Below are 21,279 nucleotides of genomic sequence, written 5' to 3' on the forward strand. Positions count from 1 at the left end.
CAGATGTTGGTGGTTTCGGTTTGTTGAAGGTAAGGATAATGTTCATGGCAAGAACAATATGCCAATCCCTATATATCGCAATTCTTCTCATAGCTGTCAATCATTGGACCTTGAGTTTAGAGTATATTTCTTCATCAGGAACATCAAGGAGGTCCCATTTAAATATTACACCTCTAGAAAAGTAAATTTTTGTGACGGTAATTGCTATTTCCCCAACAGATGTTGCATGGAGTATTTCTCTGATTGTGCTACTTTAGCTGCCTCAATAAGGATTCTCCTGAATGAGGTTCTTTACAGATTTTGGAGATCCTGTCAATCATTCCAAACCTTCTGGATGAAGATGCATTTTCCAAATAGGACGTTCACTTGTTGAGTGTAAGATTAAGAACAGCAATGTATTTATTGCAGCTTCTGATGTTTTTTGCTACTTACTTTGGTTTTCTGCTGATGATAATATGATTTCTGAACCTAGTTGAGGATCCCTGATAAACAAAAGAATGAAGAAGTCTCAGGATGAGTGTAATTCAGTGCCAGGGCTACTCTGAATGACATATATGGGCACTACAGCAAGCCATGCACCCAGAGACCATGGGGAAGGAGCCCCATTGCAATACCATTTACCCTTACAGGCAAACCCACTGGCTGAAAGATCCTGGCCAAGCCATCCAGGACTGCTCGCCCTGCCAAAGTAGTGCGAGACTATCAGACCCCCCCCCCGCCACACACACACACACACACACCCTGCCAACAATGCTTTCTGAATGCAGAAAGTGTTGTGGGGAGGATGCCACAGGTCGAAATGCATGGCAAACATGTTGGCAAGGTGTTAGATCCCAGTGATCGTGGTCTGGAAGACAGGATAGCAATAAAGACTCAAGAGAAGTCGAGCAAAGAATATAGGAAGAAAAGCATAGAAAAAGAATAAGAGAGCAAAGGATCTATCTTTACTGGGAAGTCTCTTCCATCACAAAAAGGTGCCTCACATGGAGGGACGCAATGTGCAGAACTTTTGAAATGACCCTCAAATTGAACAATCAGCAATTTCATAATTACAACTTGCTTTTAAATACATTTTTAACTATGTAATGACTTTAAGATAAGGTATGCTTTGTTTAGTTCTTAAAGAAAAATTAAACTGTATTGCAGAATACTAGAATCAACTTGAGACACATGATGCTAATTACCAATGATTAATGGGAGAAAAATTAAGCTAATCAAATTATTTAACTCATTGGGCTTCTAATTCTCATCATCATCATTAAATTCGTGACATGTATCCTCAAAGGGTGTACAGGATATGATAGTACTACATGAAAAATTTACATCATTACTAACTTCCTATCTACAATTTTCCTTCAAATCAGTCTGTTACTTGTCAAGACTCCAACATTATCAGATCTTATATTTCTATCATCTAAGGCACTTCGTACTGTATCAATCCACCTATATCTTGGTCTTCCTCTGGGTCATTTTCCTGCCAACCTGGCAAGTAAAACATTTTTGCTACTTGGGCATGATTTTTAGTGAAGATAGTAAATTAAATATGGAAATAGATAACAGAATCAACAAAGCTGGTATTGTAGGAAGTCAATTGAATAAATTCATATGAAATAGCAGAGAAATTAGTCGGAACACTAAATTAGATGTATACAAGACAGTGTTGAAACTAGTTTTAACTTATGGATCTGATAGCTGGGTCAGAAGTAAAACACTTGACCAAAGACTAGAGACCGCAGATATGAGACTCCTGAGAAAGATTAGAGGCGTGAAGAGATGGCTTCTAATTCTAAGATAATAAAATAAGATATACATTTCTAGATATAAGCAATTTCAAACTTAGTTTGGTAACAATATACTTATCAGCAAATGCAAGCTATTAGTATCTCCCTACTCCTTCCACTATATACAAAAAAGTAAGTAAATCCTATTACCTGTGGGAAGAATGGAGCAATAACTGGTCCTGTAATTTCATCTTCTCTTTCAAGCTGAACATTAACATTAACCACAGCACCACTAAAAACATGTAAATAGAAATATTTTAAAAGAAAATAAAAATGCAAAACAAACATGTAATATGGTACAAAATCAAAGGTATTATAATATTCACTTCCTTTTACAACTACAATATGTACCTATAATCTGGTTCGCTAGGCCTTATTTTTGGAGTGATTATCAGTAGCATAATAATCTTTGCAACTGTATTTTGTTTGGTGTTTCTGCATCCAAATTAACAAAGAATAATTTGAATGCAGAACATTCAGAAATACATGGTGTGGTGGCATACATCATCACAATGATAACTAAAAGTAGATCCAATTTTTAAGTTACAAAAATGTTACATTTGTTTACTGCCTCAAATGAAACACACACACAAACTTGCATCAGTAAAACTGTTCTATTCTCTTAAGAAGCATCTTATTTTCAACATTCTTTTAGATTTCTCACAAAGAGCATTATTAACAAAAAAATATCAGAATGGTTATGTGAAGAAAACATGGAGTTCACGAACAGAAATTAAATCTTAATTACAATAAATAACAATGCAAACTGTTTTAACCAGTAAAAATTTCTTTTTAAACTAGCATATATCCACCAAATTGCAAACAGATTCAAATAAGTTGTATGGGTAATGAAAGCATGGATGTATTTCATTGTGGAATGGATACTTGAGAAAGTCATAGAGTGACAGACAAGTTTAACTGCCCAATGTGAAACCATTACGTGCTTTCAGTTGGGGGCCTGAGGCTTTGGTTAATTCTATTTAATACTTAAATTGTATTGTGCACCTCCATCACAGAGAATGTTCAGATTGATGCAATGGAATCATTCAGTTATGCCCGTGGCAGCTTAACAATCTGAAGACTTTCTCCAGCTGGACAGATCAAACATTATGCTTATAATCCCATCATGTAAAAAAATCTATGAATTATGAAACACACTCTAAGCCATGAGAAAAGATATATGGAACAAAACATGGGCCATATGAAGTTTATTTTTATTATTATTAAGAGAGACCTCCAGTGAGTAAGGGACTCATTGAGGGAGGCCACATACTACATGCATCAGCTGTCATACTTGTTCTTGAATTCATTCACACTGCTTGCACACAACATCCAATGGAAATCCATTCCAATCATGCACCACTCTATGGGAGAAAAATCTAGATCTCACTCCCTTCTTAGGAGAATTCATTCTCAGCTTCCAAAGATTCCTTCTGGTCTTTTCCTCACCCTCCATAAAATAAAAAATTCCATAAATTGAAATCCTGTATGACCCTTTCCGAAGTTTTAAGTCTCAATCATATCAGTCCTCTTTCTCCTGTTTGCTAGTGTCTGCAGTCTACAAATTCTCAATCTGTCTTCATAACCAGTATTCCACAATCCTGATATCATTTTCACAATAGAAACCAGGAGACCAAACCTGCACACAACAGTCCAAGTGAAGTCTTATCAGGGTTTTGTAAAGAGGCAAAATGACATCCTTATCTTTACATGTCAAAGTTCATTTTGACATTGCAATTATCTTTTGAGTTGTATTTGCAATCTTTGCTTACATGGCCCGTGAACTTCATATCTACTAACACTCCAAGTCTCATCAGTTTCTTCTAGCATAATCCCACCAATATAATACAACGTTGAATATTTAATCACACCAAAATGCATGACTTTACATTTACTAACAGACTGAAGTGACATCCATTTTCCCATGCCCACAATTCCAGCCTATTCAAATCATTCTGCAAGTAATGCATATCAGTTGCATTCCTGATTACTCCACCTATCTTCGCATCATCGGCAAATAGCTGTATGTTTATGTTGCCTGTCAAATCCTTCCCAATACATGTATAAGGTGTCTAGAGAAAACCTGTTCAATGCTATGATTATATAGCCTATATTTAAATTGTAAGTCAGTTGTTTTAAGGAGATATAGGAAGATGGCTAGATGTCATGTTGGAGGCTTAATGGATTTTTTTACAACACTCAGAAAGGATTAAAACAGAATTTAATACTTCCTATATTTTTTCTCAGTCACTGAGACATCTTCATGAGATCCTATGGGTTGTATCCAAGAAAAAACTTTGTAATCCCACCTACAACCACTCTAAGGGTGATTGTAGGTGGCCTGGAATGTAGGGTGGGACCTCTGGTGATAAGTGTTTTCCAAATCTCAGGAAGCTTAATGCAACTGTATTTATTAAGATTTGGTTGATTTCTGAGAGATGCTGCTGATTCTAAGAATTGTTTTTCTTTTTTGAATTTGCTGTAGTGGAGCATGGTGTTTTTTTCCCATGAGATCCTATGGGTTGTATCCAAGACATGGTCAGCAAGGCCTGACTGACCATAGTTGTGGTTGCAGTCCAAAGTTTGCCAGCTTACAGGAACATGGTACTTTATAAACTCCAGGCACTGAGAGAGGAGGGAGCTGATCTTTTTTAGAATGGATAAGGGTAGCAAGTTTGCGGTGAGGCTTAAATGCTGTGTGTAGGTTGTACTTGTTTAAAATCTTGGCTATTTTTTCGGATGTGCCACGGATATAGGGTATGGTGATGGCATTTCTAAACTCTTTCTGACGAGAAGACCGGGGAATGGAGGAGGAACTGATTATTTTTTTATACTGTGATCGCTGTAATCATTGGAGAGGAAAGTGTTGTGTATATGGTCAAGTTCTGTTGTAAGGCTGGTTTTCCACTGGAACAAAGATTGTGGGCTCTCTTGGTAAGAGTTTTAATAATGTCATATTTTGAGCAAGGTGGTGGTGGGAGAGTTTGTGAATGTATCTGCCTGTGTGTGGGTTTTCTATATACAGTGAAGGAAAGTGTACCATTAGGAAGGCATGTAACTAAGGTTCTAGGAAGGGTAAACAATTGTTTACCCGTCCGTAAACCTCACCATAAACAATCGGTAAACAAGAGTGTACACTATCCTACTATTCATTCAACATGGATCACATTATGAAGGAAAGTTGCATTAGTGCTTCAATTTCAAAGTTCACTGTGAGGAAGAATGCTGTTAAATAAGCAATTAGTCATGTGTTATTTTTTTTAACAAGTACCTAAGCCATCAATTTTCAAATGAAGGTAGATGTGGTAGTTTGTCTCTTTATGAGAAATGTAATAAAAAGTTGGATAAAGTGTAGGAGGAGGATCACAATAAATGAATGTACTCCCTTTATAGGTAATGCATCTGGATATAATTGTTTTCTGTTCTCATCAGAGTTGGAGAGGGTAAAAAGAAACACATCAGTAGCCCTACTCATGTGACACAAATACAATTAAACAATAACTTTCTGGTAAACAGTAAATCTGATTAAGAATATGAAATGCATCATTATATATGAAACACAGATTATACATTACAAAAATCCTACAAAAGTTATTTAAGATCAAATTAAAAATTTATTGATATGTCCCATGGAGCATTTGTTTTTCAAATATGATGCATCTCCTTTATAGGCTAAATTACAAAACAATAAAACTTTTGAGATCAATAACTTGATTATAGAATCTAAGCAAATTTCAAAGTTCACTGTGATGAAGAATGCTGCTAAATATGCAATTAGTCATGTGGTGTTTTTCTAACATTGCTTTCCCATTAGTACTAATGGGTAAGCAGCCACACGAGTAGATAATAGATAATCGGAGAGTTCTGTTCTAGTAACTGAACAGAGCACAATTTCATAGGCTTCCACCATCAAAGTAATGGTTTTACACTAGAAAATTAAAATCATTTACAAGCTACCACTTCTGTAAGTATCCATGTCAGAGAGGGATTTGAACTCAAAGCATGTAGGTCAGTAATCAGAATTAGACTTGAACAGGAGGATAGTCTGACATTAAATCAGTTGTAAGGCAAGTTAAACACTATCTGGCCAAGTGTATTTTTACTGACCAACCTACAGATTATGAGATCAAATGTCACTGTGACATGGATATTTTTGAATGTCTCTGAGTGGCAGATGATTTTCAATACCTGGTGTGAAGTAAATTGGAAAGAATATGGCATGTTTGGTTCCTGAGTTAAATGATCCTAATCCATACAAATTATTACTATAATAAATTATGAACCTGTCATTACAAGCATCATGCCATTAAGCCCAATATCAAATTCAGAAGTATTATGCTCAGTTCTTTATCCTAGGTTAGATTACATTATCTTCTGAAGCATTTGGCATGATGTAATCTTGGTATGAAAATAATAAGAAAAACAAAAAACTTTGAAAATAAGCAGGAAGCTGGATCACAATAAAAACAACTATGTTGTCAGTAACAAGCTTATAGAGCAATTAATATTTTAGCTATTTAATACAATTTTATGAAGAAGATGAACAATTAAATATGAAAACAGATAACAGAATAAACAAAACTGGTATGATGAGGTGCCAGTTAATTTAAGAGTTAGTTTAAAAATAACATTAAGACTAATCAAATTTAGTAAGCAAAAAATAGAAGTGTGAAAATGATTCGAAAAGTAATCTCATTGGAAGAAAAACTAGAAATAATAAAGAAAAAGGAACAAGGCGAGTCCAGAGCAGAGATAGGACAAGAACACAAAAATGGGTGAATCAGCCTTACCTTACAAAGAGAAAGGTAAGGCTGCTTCAAGTTCATCAAGCATGAACTCGAAATCAAAATATTATAGTGATTGAATTAGAGAGACTTCTGGTTACATGGATCGAAGATTGTAACCAAAAAAACGGATCCCGCTAAACCCTGGCCTTATTAAATCAAAAGCATCGTCTCTTTGTAACCTGGAAAGAAAGGCTATCAATGATGGAAAAGAAGAAGAATTCCATGATAGTGCTGGGTGATTTGAGCGTTTTTCAAAAAGATAAATAGCCTACATAATGTTCTAAATCACAGGAGAAGCTACAAGTGCAGATAAGGAGATATCCAGAGATTTTGAAGAAAATTGTGTAAGGAGACTATTGTGATCAACAAATATTTAATGTTGATGAAACCGGCCTTTTTTTGGAAGCGAATGCCTTCCAAGACTTTTCTAGCCAAATCAGAGAAATCTTGGCCTGGTTATAAAGTCGCAAATTCTAGCAATATGTGAGCCGTTTGGAAGCACATTCTTCCACATTGTGCAATTTTAGATTTTATTTTTAATTTATTACTCAAACATATTATATATATATATATATATTAGTATATGTATATTAGTATAATGCAATTTTTAGATTTTAGAGGCTTTTCAAATGAATCTAAGTTAATTAAATCTCATTCTGAGAAGTTGAGTGATTCCAACCTGCTAAATTTAGATACACAGCGGTGTTAGATCCTGAATGGACGAATTTTAAGAAAATATTCATTCAGAGTCTAACATAAGAATTTGGCTAATTCAGATAATACCTGGTTGACAGCACACAGTTATGAATTTATACTGTATAGGAAGTTGTGTAATAACATGTAAATCACATTAGAAAAATCTTGTAGTTGAAAACTAAACTGAGGGATTATCGGATAAATGAATTGGTAATAAGGAAATAGTAGTATAATCTTGTCCCATTAAGCTGTCTTAAACTTAATAAGTCACCAAAGAAGTTAAGAGTATGAGTGCAAAGGTCGAGTTACATACGCACGTATTGGCCGTAATGCCACAAGCTACAACATACAAGGAAGATGACGCAAGCGGGATTCCCTAGAATACAGCACCTAACGGCAGCTAGGACTTTGAGGATCATCTTGAGGGCATGAAAACTAAGGGTCATGTGGAAAAGAAGGGACGAAATATAAGGCAATGCGCACGATAATGCGAGGCTTTTTTTCTGGTTGTTCCTGACTTCACCTCGAGGATTCCTGACTAGCGGATGGAGTAGGGATGAGCAAGAGGGTCCCATAATGCCGGATAGCGGACAGGCATTCTGAGTAAGATGAACAAGATTCCATGATGAGTAGCACGTGAATCATCGGCCTACGCAGAAATTGTGCCAGTCGCCAGATGTCCCACTCCAGTAGGAGCAGAGACAACGCTGTAATGAGGCAGTGAGAAGTTCGAGTCCAGAAGAATGTAAAACGGATGGTGTAGTCGTAAGCCTATTGCAGAAGCAACCAATCAAAGGAGGACCCGAACAACACGTGGCCGTTAACAGACCTTCGGAAAAAGATTGGGTAACATAAAGACCTTTACTATGTGTTTGAATGAGACAGAATTTAATGTTAGATTATATTAAGTGGACTATAATAAGGATTTGTATTTTGAGATAGAGTAGTTCTGCTGAACAAAGGAATGTCAGGAGTGAAATTTTAGCTGCATGTGACTGAGATTATATGTGAATTTGTAATTTTGTAGATGATCTATACCAGAATAGTAACAGGTTGTGAAATGTTTTTTAATGTAGCATGCAATAAGAGTTTGATTTAGATTAACATAGTTAGCTAGTTTTAATGTTTTATAGTTTGTGTGTGATTAGCAATTTGATCTGTGAGTGTTTTGTTAAATTAGCATTGAGTAACTAACTTAGCAAGAGATTTTGAAAAGCTTAGTATCCTATTCCAATTATAGTTGTAAAGTGTAATTTGTTCCAATAAACATGTTTTGTTGTATATGCTGAGTCATGCCTAATTTCGAGAATTCAAATTACCACTTGCAAAAATTTAGAACCATAGCGGGAGGGAACTTAATGAAAGTGTTTGAGTAATAGATTATTGGCCACGATTGCAATTAGTACCAGTATCTATTTAGTGTATATTAGTATGAATGCCAATTAACCTAGGAATATTCCCTGAATTTTGAATAAGCTCATATTATAGGACTCTGGCTGGTGCAGCAATAAAAAATAAATTTGCCAGTGTCTGAAAAGGAAGCATTCCTAGGTAGAGTTGAGTAAGGCACTCTTAAGGAAGTATATTAGCATATTATATCAGTGAAGAAAGTAAGAAAGAAAAGATTAATAAATATAAAAGGAAGAGTGAAAGAAAGATACAAGTAAATAAAAAAGATATAACAATGGCACAGATAACGACTATATAACAGCGGGAAGATCCTGAAGAATATGAAGAAAATTTAATCACTGACAAGCCGAAAGAGGTTTTGCAGAAACAATTTGAAAATAGTTTTCGTACAATCGAAGTTTTTAAGCAGCAAAGCTTAGAAACTGACCCTGGTGAAGCGAGAACTAGTAAAATTTGCAGAAGAGGCAATAGGGCCATACCATTAGTTGTATAAAAAAAAAAAAGAACAGAAGGCCCGCCAAATTACGTTAGCTCAATTCTTTGTTAAGAAGCAGAATAATAAATTTATATTCTGAATATGTTTTATTGTCTTTCAGCTTCATGGTTTTCCTTTAACTAGGCCCTGAGACATACCCTAATTCTTTTATAAAAAAAAATTAAGAGTCAAAAAATAAATCTGAGGAACGAATTATACATTTTCCCATAGGTTATTACATTAGATTATTGTGCCTGTTTTAAAGAACGCATTAGGCACACTAATTGAGGGATTGCTGTACAAAGTTCCATGTTTGTGCAACATGTCTTACTATGATCAAGCTTGAGGATCACCCAATATCTGTCTGAAAGAATACAGAAAATATATATCTGCCAACACAATTATAGTCAGTGAGGTCTAACAGGCCATGCAATGGGCACCCTTAAAAAAAAACTACCATGCTTCAACACAGTGAATGCAAACAAAGATTTTTTTCTTTTTTTTTGGGGGGGGGGGGGATCAATGGATCTTAAGAACCAACCCAATCTCAATAAATATTGTTGAGCAGCTAAGTGCAGAAGTCAGGTTATCTTTCCAAAGTTGCCTTGGATAAAAGAAATGGAAACCAAGTGGATACAGACATTGGGCAATTATAAATGAAAACCATAGCTACTCACTGTTCTGTCTACAAAATATCTATGAAATGTTGCTGGAGAGAACAGCTAATTATTAAATGCAATTTATTTTATTTTAAATGTAACAAGCTATTAAAAGAATTTTTGGTACACTTAATGGAACAAAATTCTGAAGGTATACTGGATTTCTAGATAGGATGATGATGATGACATCATCCTACATATAATACCTTGTCTTTCTTGTACACTGTAAACTGGAGACTGTTTGATTCTTAGGTCAACTGAATTCTAGGATAGATACATTTGATCCCATTTGATAAGGTATCCCTTAAGTCAGTTAACAAGGGGCTCCAAAGAATAAATATATCATCCACATAGAACATTCACACTAGAGATGAGTAGTGCCTCAGGACGATGCAGAATGCAAGTGGTGCTCCCCATTTGATAAACTACTTGTTTCCTTCCTGTTATTTATTTTTAACTTTATTTTTTAACAAAGCCTACCATAACTCAGTAGATCAGACTGAGTACATGTGACACTTCATATATTTTATATAACTATCATATCAAATTAATTTTTCGATTCTATGCTTGCAAAATCTTTGCTACTGGTACAGATGTGTACCAGCAAGAAAATAGCCAACCTTATCCATTTATATAATAATAGGGGGTACGCTCCCCTGGCGCCCAACCCCAGTGTTCTGGACTGGTAGGCCGCTTCTCCTTGAATTCTGATGACTCGAATTTTGAATACTCGAAAGGGACCCCCCCCCCCCCCGTGCCTATGATGCCCAACTCCTGTGTTCCGGACTGGTAGGCTGGTTCTCCTTGAATTCTGATGACTCAAAAGGGGATTCCGTCCCCCCCTGGCGCCAAATCCTCTGAGTTCCGGACTGATAGGCCGGCTCTCCTTGAATTTTGAAGACACGACACTCAGGGTAGCCCCTGAGTTTCAAAAAACATGACATAAAAAGGCTTATCATTATATATATATAGGGTACATTAATTGTAAAATGCTACAACCTTTTGTGGGTGGAAATGTCATAAAAACAGTTGAAGCAGCTTGATGTTCTGATGTAACATAGTCAAGTCAGGTAATCACTACCAATTATATAGTCAGGTAGTCAAGTCAAGTAATCACTACCAATTATCCTACATTTCTAGTTTTCAAATGTTTATTTTCTGATGTAACAATATTCTCTTTCATATTATGTTTATTTATTTAATCAATTGCTTCTATAAGCTTCTCTTATTTCCAAAGCCATTTTTTCCCCTAAATAATCTTTTGAATGCAGTATAAAGTTAAAACAGTTGGCCCTCACAACATCAAACACTGTTAAACTCACTTGCTATAACACTATAACTATCTACTGAAAAGTTCTGAAACAAAGTCCCACATAACACGAAAGAAAATTCATCATAGTCAACTATCTACCATAACAGTCAACTGTATATTTTCATGTTAATTGTAATTGTGGTGATATTATAAAATGTGTCACATTTATCTTCCTACCTTTTTATGGAATCTTTATCTTGAACCTCATAAGTGAGTTCAATATTTGGATACCTATTGCAGAAGCGAGCAACATCTCCCATCTGTGTATCGGTTAACTGTAAAATTTTATTACGCTCATCATCCTCTAATTCCATGACATCAAACACTGTATCTACTCTTTTCTCGGTGCATCGTTTAACAATTTCAGAACTGAAATGGGGCAACTGTTTAAGGTACGAATCTTTACTCCACATAGCCTGAGTAACCATTTGTGCCAATTCCATAGCTGCTAGAGCTGGTGAAAGCCATCCATTGGAACTAAGTACATCTACACAAGCCTGAATGAGCCGAATAGCCTATAGAATAGAAATAAAGATATTATTGAATATAGCACAGAAAATCAGAACCATAAATATTAATTAATTCAAGGTATTATTAATTTTTATTAATAAGGCATTATTATGTTTCTTTAAAAGAAACATTACTATGCTTCTTTAAAAAAAGAAGAAAAAACAGTTAAATGATTCAAGTGATTTTGTTAATCAAGATACAGAGATGTCTATTGCATTCAAAAATCAAACTGTGGACTACAGATTGTCATGAATAGTACTTTTTAATTCTCTTCCCTAAATTTGCTTTTAAATTTAGGGAATATAAATTACAAATGCAATCACACCAAACTGAAAAAAAAAAAAAACTATGTAAACTAAAATAGGACTCATATTACACTCAAAATGCAATACTCAAGCGTAGTTTTCTACCAATTGTGCAAAGGAGAATCTGAGGTAAAAAAAAAAAAAAAAAAAGAAGACTGAAATGGGCAAAATGCAGCATACAAAAAAGTTTCCTACTACAGAAATGGCAGATGGACCTTCATGTCACTCATGAAGGCTACTTGGATGCAACTTCTATCCTTCCGCACTTCCTTATCCATATAATGTAACTGAAGCATCATCAAAGACCTGGAATGTTCTTTTCAAACACACAGCATTTATTTGCTATAGGCTCTTCTGCTTTTTATGTGTGGGAGTAATATTATATATATATATATATATATATATATATTATATAAAATAATAATCAAGGCAAATCATTTCCCACTATACAAGAACAACTGATGAATACCTCCAGTCCTGATGACCTCCTTTCCTTGTGTTAATGCTGAAGTGCTGGGAGGACCTCATAGGTTTAATGGATTACTGACAGCACTAGAAAGATTGAAAACTATTTTAATGCTTCCATGGAAACATTAAAAAATAGTTATCAATCTTTCCTAGTGCTTTCAATACTCCATTCATTAAACCTCCAACATGACTCCCTTTCCTACTGTGGTCAAAGATTTGTTCCAGAATATTACAATCCATTCTATATACTGTCTCTACAGTATTTCATACTCAACTAGTATGTATCCTACATTATGGAAGCAAGACTATATTCAGTCCATTCCAAATCAAAAAAAAAAAAAAAAAAAAAAAAAAAAAAAAAGAGAGAGAGAGAGAGAGATAAAAGTCAGCTATCAAACCAGCATCCCAATGAAGTTCCTTGTGATAAAATGGAGGTCATTACAGTTAATACCTTCACCATCTGGAATCCCACAATTCATTCAGTTATACAGTTTCTATCTTTGGAATTCACAGAAAACGTGTCAGTGAAATGACTAACCTTTTAGACAAAAGCAATGGAAAGGTTTGGAGAAATACAAGTGGTTGATCTCCTTTACCATTTCTATAACATTTAAACTGATCACATAAAGAAGTTTACTTATCAAACTATCATCTACCTTTCTCTCGCTAATTGGGAGGCCGGTTTCCTCTTCGGTTATTCATTCACTGTGTCATGACGAATAGTTTCCCATCTTCAGAGTTCACCCCCCCCCCACCCCCCCCCCCCCCCACCCCCCCCCCCCCCCACCCCCCCCCCCCCCCACCCCCCCCCCCCCCCACCCCCCCCCCCCCCCACCCCCCCCCCCCCCCACCCCCCCCCCCCCCCACCCCCCCCCCCCCCCACCCCCCCCCCCCCCCACCCCCCCCCCCCCCCACCCCCCCCCCCCCCCACCCCCCCCCCCCCCCACCCCCCCCCCCCCCCACCCCCCCCCCCCCCCACCCCCCCCCCCCCCCACCCCCCCCCCCCCCCACCCCCCCCCCCCCCCACCCCCCCCCCCCCCCACCCCCCCCCCCCCCCACCCCCCCCCCCCCCCACCCCCCCCCCCCCCCACCCCCCCCCCCCCCCACCCCCCCCCCCCCCCACCCCCCCCCCCCCCCACCCCCCCCCCCCCCCACCCCCCCCCCCCCCCACCCCCCCCCCCCCCCACCCCCCCCCCCCCCCACCCCCCCCCCCCCCCACCCCCCCCCCCCCCCACCCCCCCCCCCAGGAAGAAAATTAATAGTATATTCCGAAAAAGGAATCGTGGAACTTTTAAGTTTTAATGTGGATAAATAAAAGGGAAATATTGCTATAGATCGTTTTAAAAGGATTATTGGAGGAAACGCTAATTGGAAGATTTATAGTAGATTCCAAAAGGAAATCGTAGAACTGTAAATTTTTTTAAAGTGGAAAAGTTAAGACTGTCATTAAGTATAGTGAATAAAAGAAGAATTTGCTATTTATTCTAAAGGAATGTTTGAGAAAACTTTGATTAAGAAGTTTCATCAGTATTAAGGACGCCTGATCTGACTATTATTTCTACTAAAAAGAGACAGAATTAAGTCAGGAAGATTTTTATGTGTGCCACATGAGTGATGAAAAAGGATCCTGTAAAATGAAGAATAGAGTCACATATCTTTTGAAAAGGGTCTTGACAGAGAGAGAAACTGGCTATGAACATTTTGTCATTTTGAAAACAAAGTGTTTAGTCTTAAGTGTAAGTTTATTTTAAAAAGGCCTTGGATCCAATTAATTTGTAGTTATAGTTATGTAATATTGTTTGAAGTATATATATATTGTTTTTGTTTTATTAAATGTGTTTGTTTTGTATTTGGTCTTGAGTCAGTGATCATCGGATTGTGGAAGAAAGAGTTAAGATCACTGCACCAATTGGAGTGAACCCTTGTGCACATAATAACATATAGGTACACTCGGAATAAAAAAAATAATTGTTAGAAACAGAGATCATTCTCTATGGTAGGATTAATATTAAGATATAATATATATGAATATCTGCTCTATATAAAAATCCACCAATTATTAACAGAATCATTTCATTTATATAGAGAATAAACACTTCCAAAATTCTAAAACACAGTAGTTTGTGCATATTAACATTCCTTTCTTTTAAGCTTACACGGTGATCCAAATGCATTTTTGAAAATTATGGAGACAACTACTATGTTTGAATAAAAACTTAGTTTAATATAACTAAAATCTACATTTGACGTTTCAACCTTTATGTCAAGGTCATCTTCTGGAGCATACAACTATACACAGAAAACAAGCTACACTACAATCAAGCTGGTTTGTTAAAGATACTGACCAAAACCGCTACAACAATTGTTGGCCTGACCTCTGGTGAAAAAAAAAAAATATATATATATATACATCAACTAGAGTCCTATTGTTAGTGTTATCTGTTGGTTGTAGAAATACATTGGGCGCAACAACAAGTATCTATCTACATACGTATATTAACATCATGATTATACTTGTACATTCCAGCCAGTTGGTATGGAATGGTTTCTAATACTAGTTGAAGATTGGTTAGAGTCCTGACTTATGCTGGATCTTATATATTAGGTAGGCTGAATGTGTGCCATCCAGATCCTTGGAATTTTCATGCCATCTTTGTTGTTGATATTTGGGTGGTTTATCAGGATTTCGCAGGCTTCCTTAAATTTCCTTTCATACCAGGTTTCTGTGGTGTAAAGAGCGGGTGCTTTTTCCAGTTGATTTGGTGTAAGGTGTTGAGCATGTGGTCTGAGAGGCCTGCTTCACCATAATGGTTATATTTAATGTGCTCTTTCTTGCGTATGGGGATTGTCCATCCTGTTTCACCAATGTACGGTAAGTTACAGGTGCAGTGGATGCAATAGACTCCAGGATGTGCTAATGGAAGGAGAGGATCCTTAGAGGAGTTGAATATGGTTTTAAGTTTAGTGGGTGGTTTAAAGGTGACATTGAGGTTATAATGTTGTAGGATTCTGTTGATTTTTTCTGATAACCCTTTAATGTATGGGATGGCTATGGTTTTACTGTAATCTAGATTCGTTTTTGTTGTTTTTTTATGGAGTATTTTATTAATAGTATTTTTGTTATAGCTATTATTTATGAATGCGTTGCTGACGATTTTTAGCTCTTGTTTTCGATTTCGATGGTAAATTGTATGCGTTCGTGTTGTTTGTTCAGGTGGCTAAGGAATGTGTTTAGCATTTGTCGTCCGTGCGGCCAGATCTCAAACATGTCGTCAACATATCTAAGCCAGACGGTCGGTCTTAGCATGGCGGAATCAAGAGCCTTTTGCTCAAAGGTTTCCATGTAGAAGTTAGCGATGGGGGGGGGGGGGAAGAGAGATAGTGGTGAGCCCATGGCTGTACCTTCTTTTTGTAGGTAAAATTTGTTTTGCCACACGAAGTAACTGGACTGTAGTACGTGGGCAAAGGGGGCCATAATGTCGGGCGGAAATTTGTTCTGTAGTAGGAGAATTGTGTCATTGATGTGACATTAGTGAAAAGGGCAGAAATGTCGAAACTGACTAAAAATCATCTTCGTCGAGTGTTATGTTTTTAATTTTGTTTATAACGTGTTGTGTGTTTTTTATGTAGGAGGGGGAATGACCTACCAACTCCTTAAGTGTTGCTGCTAATTTCTTGGCTAAGTGGTAACTGGGACTGTCTATTCCTTTCATGATTGGTCGAAGGGACACATTTTGTTTGTGTATTTTCGGGACCCCATATATTCTGGGGGGGGAGGGCGCAGTGGGGTTTGAGTTTTTTTAACTGTGTCTGGTAGCCAAGAAGTGACGGACTTGAGTAGTTTCTGTTTTATCCTTTATCCTTTTTGTTGGGTTATAATTTACCAGCTTATATGTGTTGTTATCGGCTACTAGTTGATTCATCTGAAGTACGTATATTGACCTGTCAAGGACGACAGTGGCATTGCCTTTATCCGATTTCGTTATTATTATGTTTTGTTTGGCTTTTAATGACTTAATTGCTGCTAGTTCTGTTTTTGTGAGATTGTTCTGTATGATTTTCTTAGTGTTCAGGACATTACTAGTTTCTAATCGTATTTTATCGGCTATATTGTTAGGTAGGGACCTGATGCCTCTTTCTATGTGGTAGATAAAATCCAATTTGTTTACCTTTTTAGGTGCTATTGCGTAGTTAAGTCCTTTATTCAGAAGTGTAAGTTTGCTGTTGTTCAGGGTGTGGCTTGATCACATGGTTCTTGCTTGCCGGTGGTTGGTCGCTCCTTGTCTCCCTTGTTTGTTGTTCATTGTTGGTGTTTATCGGGGAGGAGGTCTTCTGATTGGATGGATTCCTGTGATTGGCCGCCATATTTTGATATTTTGCCGTTGTTTCAAACTGTGGAATTTGGTCTCGAGTTTTTCTTTATTCTTTTCCAGGGTATATTTGGCCGAATTGTCAGTAATTCTTTCAAGTACTTGTAGAATGTCTGGATTAATATAGTTCGATAGTGGTCCTCTCAGACCACGCACTCAACACCTTACACCAAATCAACTGAAAAAGCACCTGCTCTTTACACTATACAAAAACCTGGTATGAAAGGAAATTTAAGGAAGCCTGCGAAATCCTGATAAACCACCCAAATATCAACAACAAAGATGGCATGAAAATTCCAAGGATCTGGATGGCACACATTCAGCCTACCTAATACATAAGATCCAGCATAAGTCAGGACTAACACCAATCTTCAGCTAGTATCAGAAACCATTCCATACTGTTATGTCTTGCCGTGTGCGCCATTTTATGTCATTGCTCTTCCTAAAATAATTTACTTCCCTTTATGACTTTTCCTCTCTACAATAACTACAAGACTTACAAAATTTCCCTGACTCTAATATCTGTATCACTTCTTATGTGTTCATTCTATAAGGAAAGCAATTCTTTATCTCTAGTCGATTCCTAATTTTACTCACGTGCTTACCCTGACTGTTAAAGGTTATTCCTTGCTAAAAGAAACGAATCCTCTAATTTCTTTCTGGGGCCATCTCCTCTTCAGATATTGACAAATTTATTTTTTAAAGCTGCGCCAGCCAATATCTTAGAATAGAGGAGACTCTTATTCAGGGAGACTTTTCCAGACTCTTGGTGCACATAGGTGAATAAATTTAGTGCTTATACTCATAAATCAAACGCTTTACTGTGGCTAAGTAAATTCTGGTTTGCAGTCGTTCCCCCCCCCCCCACTTTGGTTCAGATTAATGAGTGGTAGTTTTGGTTCATATCTCAGGCAAAACTCAGGTATAAAAGAAAAAACATATTTATTGGAATCTAAAGACATAATATACACTTAGACCAATCTCACTTTTAATTAGTTCAATGACATGCTAAATCAAACTTTTTCAAACTGATTAATACTCTAATACATGAACAATAAATCCTTCTTTTGAGTTAGAGACTTAACACACATAATATACACATTATACACTTCTACCAAATTTTCTACCTACTATTTTAGTCTTGCATAATAAACTAGTCACAATCATCTATAATCATTCCTAACAACGTCTTATGTGTGTAGAGGCTTAATAGATAGGACTTTAGTGTCACCCATGTGGTTGGACATCTATGGGGATTACAAAAACAATTAATGTAACATATACACAAATAACAAACAATACTGATCCCCATAGATGTCCTAGTGACTAGGACGAAATATAGGAAGTATTAAATTCTATTTTAATTCTTTTTGAGTGTTGTAAAAAATCCATTAAGCCTCCAACACGATGTCCTCACAGCACTTAAGCCTCTACACACATATTCTAATCATCCATGGAGAAGAATTAGCACGCAAATCCAAGCAATACGGTAAGTCAAAACTACGACTATCTAGGCAACTAAATAGGCTGGCCTTTTTAAAACGATGTCGGGATACAAGAGTGATACCAAACTGCGTTAAAATGAAGATCAATTTCCATTCCAAAAAAGCACTTCGTATATATAACCGTGCCAGCCGGGCATTACTCCGCGAGCAAATCGCCTCTACACGTGCTACCATCGCAGTGACGAATGCCACCATTGGCTCCTTACATTCGGAGCTCTCCACCATTCTTAACCCTGAACTTTGGTCGATTCTCTCTCGCATTTCGGAAACTTCCGCACAGAGAGAATTCCAAAAAATAAAAAATAAACACATCAAGAAATATAGCAACCTTGTGAAAAACAAACCACAACCACAAATTCAACCGCTCCAGACAGTAATAAACCTCTCTTCCAAAAGGCTCAACGACGATGCCGTCAGCGCCCTTTGCCTCGGCCGTAATTTTGCCGCCGCTCCGAAGGAAGTGCCGGTGCTTGACGTAATGGTGAACATCGAACGGGGAATCGGTCGCTTACCGTCGGAGATAGCTAACAACATCAGACTTGACGTAGCCAACATCCTCGCGCATTCTTCGCTGCCAAAAAGTAATTTATCATATGCCCAACGTACAGCTCTCCTGAAACTACGTAAAGAAAAAAGTATCGTCATCACTAGAGCGGATAAGGGTAATGCCACAGTCATTCTTAATACCGGTGAATACAATCGTAAAATGAACATTATCCTCTGCGATCGCGCTACCTACATCCCGCTAGAACACGACCCCACAAAAACACAAGTTAAGAAACTAAAAATCTTACTCAAAAAAGTATCTTCCTGGCCCCCCTGACGTCACGAAAAAACTTAAAACCTTTCTGGTCCCGTCCCCCCCCGAATATACGGTTTACCAAAAATCCACAAACCCAATTCCCCACTCAGGCCTATAGTAGATGCCACCAATGCACCTTGCTGTAGACTATCTAAACAGCTGGCCAACTCTCTGATCCCCCTCACCGGAAGGTCCCCTTCCTATATAAAAAACTCGACCCACTTTAAAGCCCTCACAGAAAATTTAACCTTGAATAAGACAGACATATTGGTAAGCTTTGATATCTCCTCTTTGTTTACCAATATTCCCTTAATTGACACCTTATCTCTTAGAAAACGTTTTTCCCTCTGACATCTTAGATCTCTTTTCCTTTGCCATTTTCCTTTCCCCCCCTCCCCAACTTGCCAATTTCTATATGGAATATTTCGAAAAACGAGCCATAGACTCAGCCCTACTCAAACCTTCTATCTGGCTAAGATATGTAGATGATGTGTTCTCTATTTGGCCTTATGGCCCAGACACGTTAGACTACTTCCTCAGTCATCTCAATAGTCTACATCCAAGAATCCAGTTCACTATGGAAAAGGAAAAGAACAATTGTTTACCCTTCCTAGACACCTTAGTCACATGCCTGCCTAATGATACACTTACCTTCACCGTATACAGAAAATCCACACACACAGGCAGATACATTCACAAACTCTCCCACCACCACCACCCCTCTCAACAATATGGCATTATTAAAACCCTTACCAAGAGAGCCCACAATCTTTGTTCCAGTGGAACTGCCCTCACTACTGAGCTTAACCACATACACAGCACTTTCCTCTCCAATGGCTACAGCGATCACAGTATCAAAAAAATAAACAACTCCTCCCCCATTCCCCGTCCTTCTCGTCAACAAGATTTTAAAAATGCCATCACCATACCCTACATCCATGGCACATCCGAAAAAATAGCCAAGATACTAAAAAAGTACAACCTACACACAGCATATAAGCCCCACCGTAAACTTGCTACCCTTATCCGTTCTACGAAAGATCGGCTCCCTCCTCTCTCTCTGCCTGGAGTTTACAAAGTACCCTGTTCCTGTAAGCTGGCGTACTTTGGACAGACAGGCAGATCAGCATCCATCCGTCTAGAGCAGCGCTTCCCAAACTGTGGGCCGCGGCCACCTTGGGGAGCCATAGGTTTTGTTGAGGGGGGCCGTGAAATAATGAAAACAAATTTAAAATGTTTTAAGACTGAGTATTTTTTTTTATTTTAAAAGAAACGTATTTAACTTTTATTATTTATTATTTCTTTTTTGTTATTTTTTTATTTTAATATCAAGAACTGTTGATATTGACTTTATATACATATCAAAACTCGTTTTATATTATCACTGTCATCCAAGCTAGTTTTCTGTTACCAATAAAAGTTTCACATATACTTCACACATGAAAAAAAGCTTAAACAAGTTCATGTGGGGAGATAGTAACTCGCTTGCAGTGGTAAACAACATGCCTCCCTAACAGCCACTATACTGCAGAGGCAATAAAAACAAGTACTTTTATTATGCCAGTGAATATGGTATGAGCAGTCTGTGTAATATATTTCTCAACAAATAGTGCAATTAGAGACAACTGGGATAAAAACACACTAATTAATGAATCACATGTCCCCCCTCATACAGAAACTATGCTGTATAGACTGAAACAAAACCATATGTTGCATGGGCAAACACAGTATCTAACTAAAAACTATTGTTTTTAATTAGATGTGTGTGAGTTCGATTTCCCAAGGCAGCAATAAAATTCAACCGAACGTGTTAAAATTCATAAAAGTGTTACACCTAAGTAATATATATATATATATATATATAACGAATGTTATGGCAGTTTCACATATGGAATTCGGTTGAAGAGCGTTAGTATTTCAACTCAATTGTCAGCTATGCTTTTATCTTTCGGTTGCGCGATCTTTTGTTAATACCGCATCAATCATATGCATGTTTTAATAACCTGCCTTTGCTGTCTGTTTCGCGTTAGGCTTGATTACCACAAAGGGAGAAAAGTCACAAAAGAGAAAAATGTTCCTGGTCCGGGGATTCCCTTATTCAGGTAATATTCACTAATTTCATGTTATCAGTCTGTGGTGATATTATTTGATCTATTCTACGTTAAAAAATTTAACCCTGAGATGGATAAGTGGCTGATA

The 21,279-nt window shown here is 37.3% G+C and overlaps 1 protein-coding gene across 1 annotated transcript in view; it reads right to left on the minus strand.

Moving 5' to 3' along the window:
* Window positions 1–21,279, minus strand: part of Brr2 (U5 small nuclear ribonucleoprotein l(3)72Ab) — a 486,889-nt gene that overhangs the window by 13,422 nt on the left and 452,188 nt on the right. Inside the window, exons 40-42 of the mRNA XM_090392214.1 lie at window positions 17,243–17,249; window positions 11,298–11,635; window positions 1,932–2,013 (exon numbers count right to left, since the gene is read on the minus strand). Of these exons, the coding sequence (XP_090248340.1) occupies window positions 1,932–2,013; window positions 11,298–11,635; window positions 17,243–17,249 (427 nt within the window). The remainder of the gene's footprint in view (window positions 1–1,931; window positions 2,014–11,297; window positions 11,636–17,242; window positions 17,250–21,279) is intronic.

The sequence above is a fragment of the Typopeltis vanoorti genome, chromosome 5, assembly GCF_054136105.1.
Source record: "Typopeltis vanoorti isolate ZY-2024b chromosome 5, IOZ_Tvanoo_1.0, whole genome shotgun sequence".
In the NCBI taxonomy this organism is placed as follows: domain Eukaryota; kingdom Metazoa; phylum Arthropoda; class Arachnida; order Uropygi; family Thelyphonidae; genus Typopeltis; species Typopeltis vanoorti.